The sequence below is a fragment of the Triticum aestivum genome, chromosome 5D, assembly GCF_018294505.1.
Source record: "Triticum aestivum cultivar Chinese Spring chromosome 5D, IWGSC CS RefSeq v2.1, whole genome shotgun sequence".
Classification (NCBI taxonomy): domain Eukaryota; kingdom Viridiplantae; phylum Streptophyta; class Magnoliopsida; order Poales; family Poaceae; genus Triticum; species Triticum aestivum.
The window spans coordinates 119,426,827-119,437,028 of record NC_057808.1 but is presented as its reverse complement, the minus strand read 5'-3'; the positions used below and the strand labels follow the sequence as shown (position 1 = coordinate 119,437,028).

Genomic DNA, 10,202 nt, shown 5'->3' with positions numbered 1-10,202 from the left:
AGAACACAGAAAGAAAAAAAAAGAGGAAAAGCCCTTCCCCCCCACTGGACCCGTGGCCCGTCTGGACCGAACCCCGCCCAAACTGGGCCGCCACCCGCGCCCCGACCCCGGCCCAGCCCACCTCTCCTCCCTCGCCCCTTTCCTGTTCCCCCGACCGGGTCGGAACAGGGGCGCGCTGCCGCCCGACCACCTCGCCGGCACCGACGCCGGAGAGGATAAGGGCGCCAGCCCCCGCTCCTCCTCGGGCCTCTCTCCCACTCACCCCTGCTCTCTCTCTCGGCCCCCGCGCCTCCCTCTTCCCTCCCCCGGATCCGCGCCGCTCTCCTCTTCCCCACGCCCGACGCGCTCGCCGCCGTTCCCGTCGTTCACGCGGCCACCGTGCCCCAATCGCCACCTCGCCGTGTCGTACGACGTCGCCGCCCTCGACTACACCCCCTCCGCCTCTCCGTCGAAGCTCGGAGCCACTACAACGACCTCCCCGAGCTCGCCTTCATCTTCGGACGCCGACGGCCCCCTTCTTCCCCGGCGACGACCTGCTGCTACTAAGCACCCACGGGCCTTTCTTGCGCCACGCGGTGAGCTCCTCTACCTCCTCCCCCTCTCCGCTAGCTCGCCCGCGCTCCGTAGCTGCTCCCCCACGCGCGCCCGAACGCCGCGCCGCGGAGCTCGCCGCCGGCGGGTCTCCGGTGACCAAATGGTCACGGGGTCAAGCCCGTTGCACTCCCCGCCGTTTGTAGATGCCCCCCAGCCCCTCCGCTTTCTCGATAGCTCGCCGTAGCTGTGTTCCGTCGGGCACCCGTAGCACCTCGCCGCCGGCGAGCTCGTAGCGGTCGTCCCCGGCCGTTCCAGCCCCTCCGACCACCGCCGTTGGACGCGCGACGTCGAGCCGCGTCGAACGCGCCCAGCCACGCCTCCGGAGACCCCCTGTACGCGAAACCCGTACCCCTCCCGAGCCGCGCCGCCGTGCGTCTGGTCGCCGGCGTTGCTCCGGCGCCGGCCGCCGACGTGGCACACCTGGGGCCACCCCCTGGGTCACTGCCAGTGGCCCCCACGGGCCCCAGTTGACTGGGTTGACCCAGTCAACTGCTGACTGGGCAGGCCCAGTCACTGACATGCGGGCCCCGCCGCAAAAATTAAAAAAAGAAAAGAAAAAGAAAATGTTTTATAAATAAAAATAATTAGTTTAATTAATCTCTCACTGACAGGTGGGCCCAGTAGTTAATTAACTAAAAAACTAATTAGTTTAATCCTCTGTTAACCCACTGTCTATGACAGGTGGGTCCCCCGTGTCAGTTTGACCAGTCAACCCGGACTGTTGACCGCTGACGTCACTCATACGTCATGCTGACGTCATATCCCTTTTTTTGTTAATTAAATAATTCCAGAAATTCAAATAAACTTTGAAAATTCATATCTTTTAAACCGTAACTCGGATGAAAATGTTTTCTATATGAAAGTTGCTCAGAACGACGAGACGAATCCGAATACGCAGTCCGTTCGTCCACCACACCTCCCTAACCTATCGAACTAGCAACTTTCCCCCTCCGGTCCGTCTGTCCGAAAACGCGAAACATCGGGAATACCTCCCGGATGTTCCCCCCCTTCACCGTTACCACCTACTGTCGCGTTAGGACACCCCTAGCACCGCTCATTGTCATGTCACGCATCGTCATGCTTATGTTTGCATTGTATTTACTGTTTCTTCCCCCTCTTCTCTCCGGTAGACTACGAGACCGACACTGCTGCTGCCCAGTTCGACTACGGAGTCGACGACCCCTCCTACTTGCCAGAGCAACCAGGCAAGCCCCCCCCTTGATCACCAGATATCGCCTACTCTACTCTCTACTACTTGCATTAGAGTAGTGTAGCATGTTACTACTTTCGATATCCTATTCTGATGCATAGCCTATCCTTGCTACTACTGTTGATACCTTTACCTGCAATCCTACATGCTTAGTCTAGGATGCTAGATTTCCATCAGTGGCCCTACATTCTTGTCCGTCTGCTGTGCTATACTATCGGGCCGTGATCACCTGGGCGGTGATCACGGGCATATACTTATATACTATATACATGACACATGTGATGACTAAAGTCGGGTCGGCTCGTAGGAGTACCCGCAAGTGGATCTTTGTGGCGGAGCGACAGGGCAGGTTGAGACCGCCTAGGTGAGAGGTGGGCCTGGCCCTGGTCGGCGTTCGCGGATACTTAACACGCTTAACGAGATCTTGGTATTTGATCTGAGTCTGGCCATTTGGTCTATACGCACTAACCATCTACGTGGGAGTAGTTATGGGTATCCCGGCGTCGTGGTATCAGCCGAAGCCTTCTTGACGTCAGCGACTGAGTGGCGCGCGCCGGATTGGACTGGAACGCCACTAGGCTAGGTCTGCTTCCGGCCGCGTACGCAACGTGCAGGTGTGCATAGGGCGATGGGCCCAGACCCCTGCGCGCATAGGGTTAGACCGGCGTGCTGACCTCTCTGTTGAGCCTAGGTGGGGCTGCGACGTGTTGATCTTACGAGGCCGGGCATGACCCAGGAAAGTGTGTCCGGCCAATTGGGATCGAGCGTGTTGGGTTATGTGGTGCACCCCTGCAGGGAAGTTTATCTATTCGAATAGCCGTGTCCCTCGGTAAAAGGACGACCCGGAGTTGTACCTTGAGCTTATGACAACTAGAACTGGATACTGAATAAAATACACCCTTCCAAGTGCCAGATACAACCCGGTGATCGCTCTCTAACAGGGCGACGAGGAGGGGATTGCCGGGTAGGATTATGCTATGCGATGCTACTTGGAGGACTTCAATCTACTCTCTTCTACATGCTGCAAGATGGAGATGTCCAGAAGCGTAGTCTTCGACAGGACTAGCTATCCCCCTCTTATTCTGGCATTCTGCAGTTCAGTCCACTGATATGCCCCTTTACACATATACCCATGCATATGTAGTGTAGCTCCTTGCTTGCGAGTACTTTGGATGAGTACTCACGGTTGCTTTTCTCCCTCTTTTCCCCTTTCTATACCGGATTGTCGCAATCAGATGTGGAGTTCAGGAGCCAGACGCCACCGTCGACGACGACACCTACGACACTGGAGGTGCCTACTACTACGTGCAGGCCGCTGACGACGACCAGGAGTAGTTAGGAGGTCCCAGGCAGGAGGCCTTGCCTTTTCGATCGTTGCTACTTTTGTGCTAGCCTTCTTAAGGCAAACTTGTTTAACTTATGTCTGTACTCAGATATTGTTGCTTCCGCTGACTCGTCTATGATCGAGCACTTGTATTCGAGCCCTCGAGGCCCCTGGCTTGTATTATAATGCTTGTATGACTTATTTATGTTTTAGAGTTGTGTTGTGATATCTTCCCGTGAGTCCCTGATCGTGATCGTACACATTTGCGTGCATGATTAGTGTACGGTCAAATCGGGGGCGTCACAGCCGTGCTGGCCGACATGAGCTGCAGCGTCGTCGATGCCAGGGCGTGGTCGCATCGCGGCCGCCTCGCCTGCCTCGTCTACCTGCGGGACGAGGATGTGGCCGTCGCCGGTGTGGAGCGCATCGAGGCCCGCCTCGCCCCCCTCCTCCGCGAGACTCGGAAGCCAGCGGCGGCGCCGTGGCTGCCGTCCCCGCCGGCTCCATCCCGCACGCCGACCGGCGTCTCCACCAGCTCATGTATGCCAGCGGCGACCAGGAGCGCGCATTCCCAGCTCCCTCGGTGTCTGTCAAGAGCTAGGCCGAGCGCGGGTACTCGGTGTTCAACGTCCATTCCACAATCATCTCTTGTACAGTGGCTGAGGAAGATCCAGGAAAGCAAGAGCTGCGCAAGAGGGGGCAGGATCAGGAAGAAGCACGGTGATGGAACCTTAGCAGTAGACCAAATGCAGACATGTACATAAGGGGATCCGATTACGATTAGATGATGCAGACCGTGTCCTTGTCCAACAAAACTCAATCGAGTGTTTGACCCGGATTGTTCTTTTTTGCTATAAGAAGGAAGAGTACTACGCTGGAATCTCCATCACGTTAATTGTCGACGAAACATCCAATGTTTCCGCCGAGTTCGCAGCAGGAAGGAGCTCCGAGTTCGCCAATGTCTCCTGCGGCGTCTACACCAGAGGTATGCTTCTCCTTGAACCCTGTTAACACGTTATGAGGATCCATGGCCTCTTCTTCTATTTCTTCAGTGCTACCATCTTGCTCGTCAGAGGAAACTGGTGCAGTTTCTGCTGCATCTTCCTGACACTGGTCCTCAACCATCTTGTTTTGCTCTTCGTTCTGAAGATCCATGGCCTCCTTTTCCAATTGTTGAGTGGGTACAGCAGTTTCCATATCATCACCTAATTGGTTGCAAACAAAATTCTCATCTGTTTCAGATACGACAGTTAAGAGCGTCACGGGAGGAAGAAGCTCCGAGTTCGCCGGAGGTACACAAACATCCGTCCAGCACTCCAATGTCGCCTACGGCATCTACACCAGAGGTATGCTTCCACTTGACCCCTGTTAACAAGCGCCGTGAGCAGAGTAGACATCAGCCAAGTCCAACATTTGATTCAGCCATGTATGCACAGAGTGTCAATCATCATCCAAATCCATACATTGCGTTAATTTTCAGACCCTCTAGGTGATGCTTTTTCATGTCTAGAATTGACCCTCGAGGTGATGCTTTTTCATGTGTAGAATTCAGCATGTTAGGCAAGAGTGTCAATCAATCTACTATAATATCGGACATGAGAGACCAGTCCAATTTTTCTTCACTACCTCGGAATAAGGAGCTCAAGTCTGTAGTAGCAGGACTCATAAGAAAATGCATTGACACATATATGTAGTAGAATCTGAATCTGTTAATCTGTTGAAAGATAAGGAATCGATAATGACAAGAGAGACCAGTCCAATTTTTCTTGTAAAGTGCATGTTGTTTAAACTCTTAAATGTTCATGTCTACCTCTGTTTCTTTCTCATTGAGTTTTGGTACATTTGGTATTGTTTGATATGCTATCTAATATAGAGTGTGTGGCCCCACTTCAGTTGTTCAATTATTTTTCACTTAGGAGCGGGTGATTGATGGGCCAATTATGCCAGTAATGTCCTTAATTTCAGAGAAGATGCAAAACAGATAACATGGATGAGCTTGAATACTTGCCGGTAGTGTAGCTTTCTGCTGGACCATATATTCTGCCCGGAGAAGTTTCAGTGACCGATGGAAGCTTTGATGTATTCTTTTCAAGCAAAAGTAATCGTCTATTACCCATGTCAGGTTTCGACTCAAATGGGCCGTCCTGGCTCAAAGAGGATCATGGCACCACCACCTGTGAACTTCGTTCCCGCTCCCGTTGGCTCTCCCCCTCCGATCAACATGCAACATTAGTTCCATTCCTGCTTTTAGCTATTTGCATAAGTATAATCTGCATTATTGTTCTCTTTCTCAATGCTGAGCAATTGCAGGCATGTAAGGTTCAACGAAATTGAGAACCTACACATATACAATAGAGGTTGGGACGCAATGACAAAGGTTTTGTGTGCTCGCATCAAACATACTCGGAGTGGAACTGCCGTCTTTCACGCCATCCTCATCGACCAGACTGTAAGAATTCAAAATGTATACAGTAAATTTCATTGGGGGGGTCAAAATGGAAGCAACATGCTGCTAATGTATGCAATAAATTTCACAGGGGGTCAAAATGGATGCAATTGCATTCGATCCGTTTCAACCTATCGCATATCGCTTCATGGACAACCTACGTGCCGGCTCAGTATACTTTTTCAGTAAAGTTGGTTTCGAACCAGCAGGTGTGCATCTGCCAGTTGCTTTGTGGTTGCCATGTGACTTTTACATCGCCCTCCACTCGCGCACTAAAATACGTCTTGCAAGGGCCAGCATTAACATCACTACGTTGCCGCCACTATTCAGAGATTTTATAAATGTCTTCAGCCTCAGAGACAGGATGCTTGCAGGTGCTTTGTATCATTTCACGATTAATTATGCTGACATGTGGTTGAGCCAGGCCTTGTTAATAAATTCTGAACATTTTTTGCCCAGATGTCATTGGTATAGTGATGCATGTCAGCCGCATAATGTTACACAGGTCATCCGACCGTACCACGCCATACCGACATGTGGTGCTAATGGACAGTCGGTAAGTACTTCATCCAAGTGGTTCATGTATAATACATTTTACTGTGTCACAGGGCTAACATTTCATTGCTCAAACAGGAGGGAGTTTATCTACCTACGCGTTTGGGACCAGCATGTGTCACGCCACTTGACACGATGGGGACTAGCGAAGCAGGGGCTCTGGACTTTAGGTGCCACACTGCTTGAGGTCAACAGAGCAAAACGTGAGTCCTTGCGTTAACAAAGAAAGTTTAACATTGATTTATATTGTTTGATTAAACCTATTTTGTAGGGTTTCTGAAAACGACATACATGAACCAGCTTGTCTTCGAACCAGACAACCAGCAATCCTACGAGCCTCTCTGAATTTCATTTAACTGAAACCATAATATGTTATCAGCTCATAGACTATGTAGAATAAAATGAGGGCTATGATCCAGCCAACGTGCTCCTGCGCCACTCACGCACAGTCATGAGTATCAACATTTGCTCTCCTGGTAGCAAAACGAATATCATCAGAAGACTTAAAAAATGGACTGCTTTGTGTTTCCATCTTATCCGCCATAGACTAGCCAAATTTGTCGCTGGATGGGATGTTTCCACTCAGAGTAAGAGTATACGAGACAATAAAACGGAGCGATATCTCTGGCGATTTTCTTGCTCCCTATCGGTAAACAAATCAGATGGAAGCAATCATGTTTATGTAGGGAAGATAATCGCGGAGATTGCCCTATGTAGGGAAGATAATCGCCGAGATTGCAGGGCAGTTAAGGCCGCGTGTCACATGCAGGAAGAAATTCCCGAGTTCAGCGGAAGGGAAGTATAAATAATAAAGCAAGGCTGCTCGCACTACCCCATTGACGCCCTGCATAGGTCTCTTTCTTCTCTCTCTGGCCGATCCTTTGTGGGCACGTTCATCAGTCGTGGAAGAGAACCTGTATACGTTGGGGAAACGACGGCAGCCGGGACGGCCTCACCGGTGTAAAGCACCTCAAGGCCGTCCTCTCGGCGACGCTGCGCTACGGTCGCTGTTGCCTCTGCGCTCCACTCGCCATGTCCGTCGCACCCGCCGAGGTGAGCTCCTTGCATTCACGTATTAGCAACAAGCGGATCAGCTTCCACAGGCGCTATATAAACAACCACCACATTTTTTATTCAATTAAGCTTTACTTATGTCTATGTTGTTTCAGATGGATCTGAATGAGATAAAAGAAAATGCATGTGCTATTAATTTTACTGAAATGAAGGAATACATCATGTCCTTCCCTAGCAAAACCAAGTTAGTGAATATCCATGACACAACCTTGACACGTCGAGATTTGGAATGTCTTTTAGAAGATGAGATATGGGTGGAGAGCGAGGTCAGCTAAAATATATTCCGATGATCATACTTACACACTTCAAGAATGTCTAATTTATTTGTTACTTTTTCTACTATAGGTCATAAATGCATATATTTACTGCCTAAGGGTCCAGGATAAATTTTGTACAGCGGGTGCACGTGTATTCTTGGAAACTACATATGATTCAGGAATACTTAAGCGAGATGGTGAAATTCCTATAAGCCTTGAGAGTCATCACCACATGGTTGAAAAGGTGCTTAAGTATCTACAGCATGACATGGTTAGACTAATTTTCCTACCTATGGTTCTATCATTTGTTATCAATTTGTTTACCTAGCCGGGGCAACGACTTGTATATTATGTGTCAGTTGTTCATTCCAATCAATATGAACCAAACGCATTGGTATCTATCTGTTGTCAATATCGAACAACGCGAGATACAAGTACTCGATTCTTTTGGTTCTCGAATGAGCCGAGCTGATCTACAACTTACGGTATGATTTTACTATATCTGTACTTGGAATTCATGCATTTAGTTTCACCTATATTATCATACTCTTTTTCCTATTTAACAGCTTCAGGGGCTTGAGGCGCATCTAAAGATTGCTTCTAAGATGAATGGGTTTAACCTAGGTACTTGGCCAGATATTGATGTAACTAGATGGACTATAAAAGAGTATATTCAAGATCGAATTCAATCTGATGGGTATGTTTGAAATCATCACATGAGAAAATGCGAAATGAGAGCAGCAGTAACAATTATTGATTATTATTCAACAATTCCTTATGTTTGCTTATTACTAATGTGCCCAATATTTTTAACCAATAGATCATCTTGCGGCTTGTTCATGCTACAATTCATTGAATACTGGACAGGACACAAACTGTCACATCCTGTTACACAGGTAATTTGTGAAGGATGACAAAAGTGTATTGCATATCTAATTCAATGTTGTAATATATTGATTCTAATTATTTTTTTGCAGGAAGATGTCAAACCCTTCAGGCAAAAAGTAGCAATCATTCTCCATGAATCAGATCTGAACGATATAAAAGGAACTCCTGAGTACCATAATCCAGCAGACGATATAATAGATACTGACGGTGTTGAAATATTGGACCCGCCACCTGCCATGGTTGTTCTGAGAATGCCACTTAATAAAAATGAGCTACTTTGCAAACTTCGAGGTCATATCATGTCCATTCATAATGCAGATTCCCGAGAGTAAGTCAACTTTCAAAATAACAATATCTGCATTTATGTATATTATTTTTTCACTATATCGTTGATGCTATGGTTTATTTGATAGGAAAGAATGGATCCGTAGCTCCAAGCCCTACCCACTAAGTATAAGTCTTAGACAACTACAAGACTTACTAAAGAATACACGGGCTATTGATGTCGACAGTTTTAACATGGCTGTTCGAGTAAATGCTACAGACGACATTCAATGGGCTAAAGACACTCCATATCACTATATGGATCTCAGATTTTCTGTAAGTTATTAAAATCTCATAATACTTATTTTTTACGGCGACGAGCACATATAATTGCAACCATAAACGCATAGAATGTTAATAATCCTTTACTTTCCTCTCAGATGATACTAAATGACTCTACACAAGATCCAAAACTCCGTTTACCATTTGATGCCCAACGCTACATTATTGCAAAACTATTTCATTGTTGGCCTGATATGTGCTTTGACGTCTCGGTGTGCAAGTTGGTAATCATACTTCCCATCTCTGTGTGTGCTTTTCACCCCCGTATTTTATTTCTAAAGCCTACTTCACACAGATTTTGTTGCCGTTTTGTACAACCGGTCGCTTCATCCTCTTCCTGTTCGACCTATTGGATAGAACAATCACTATACTCGACCCTCTTCCCCTATCGGATGCATGGAAAAAGAATCCTTCACAGAAGGACATATTTAAGATTCAATGTATTTCATTCCATCTAAACATAGCATTACAAGATGCAATTCCTGGCTGGAATGATGATGTTTTTAGATGGCGTCGCATCATACCAATTGGAGTTCCAAAAAACCCAAACAGGTTATAACCTTAACATTCCAATTATTTGACCATATTTTCATCTATCATATTGCTAATAACATTTACTCCTATGCAGCAATATGTCTGGGTTTTTAGTTTTAAAGATTATGCGCACGTGGCATGATCATGAACATGGATTACCAGTTGTCCCGGTGAGTACTCTACATTCACCATTCATGTGTCCTTTTAGATGTGAGCTTTGCATGACAGCATAATTCACGTGCAGGACGATTATGACCTACGGAATCAGGTGTTGGTACACTTGCTGTCGTACAAGGACAATGAATGCGTAGAAAATATTCCACAAGTCGTGCGTGATTTGGTGAAGAGAATTGGGATAAACTTTTTTTAGTCGGACAATCATATGTGTTATTTTATTATAACAGCGACGATCAATTAAGGCACTTGAGGATATTGGTTATTATAAGGTTTCAGTAAGATGCATTGCTGGAGCAAAATGTAAGTTTAATTACCAAAAGCATACCGTGTGATGTTGCAAGTTACTGAAATCCCAGACAGATCTTGAGAAACCAAGAATGACATTACCACCTGTTCCTCCATCGACACCTGCAATATTTTGGTAATTATAACAAAATTCTGGGTGCATCAAAACTAGACTAAGTAGCAGAAAATAACTTCGGCTATTAGAAACATTTTGACATTGTGCAGATGGCACAGTATAAATCTACGATGATT

The 10,202-nt window shown here is 47.3% G+C and overlaps 1 protein-coding gene and 1 long non-coding RNA gene across 4 annotated transcripts; both read left to right on the top strand.

The window, feature by feature from the left end:
• Positions 1 to 3,442: 3,442 nt before the first annotated feature.
• On the top strand, positions 3,443 to 5,538 carry LOC123124460 (uncharacterized). 3 transcript variants are annotated; one of them, XR_006461089.1, is made up of 3 exons: positions 3,443 to 4,113; positions 4,370 to 4,474; positions 5,094 to 5,538. It is a non-coding gene; the product is annotated as an uncharacterized lncRNA (long non-coding RNA). The 3 variants fall into 3 exon arrangements; XR_006461088.1 differs by having other exon boundaries at positions 5,045 to 5,538; XR_006461087.1 differs by lacking the exon at positions 5,094 to 5,538 and having other exon boundaries at positions 4,370 to 4,725.
• Positions 5,539 to 6,419: 881 nt separating this feature from the next.
• On the top strand, positions 6,420 to 9,858 carry LOC123120340 (uncharacterized). Its single transcript, XM_044540309.1, has 11 exons — positions 6,420 to 7,182; positions 7,299 to 7,469; positions 7,549 to 7,945; positions 8,027 to 8,157; positions 8,281 to 8,356; positions 8,438 to 8,676; positions 8,762 to 8,948; positions 9,053 to 9,178; positions 9,250 to 9,506; positions 9,583 to 9,658; positions 9,733 to 9,858. The coding sequence occupies exons 3-11, from the start codon at positions 7,811 to 7,813 to the stop codon at positions 9,856 to 9,858; spliced, it is 1,353 nt and encodes a 450-aa protein (XP_044396244.1). The 5' UTR covers positions 6,420 to 7,182; positions 7,299 to 7,469; positions 7,549 to 7,810.
• The last annotated feature ends 344 nt before the right edge of the window (positions 9,859 to 10,202 follow it).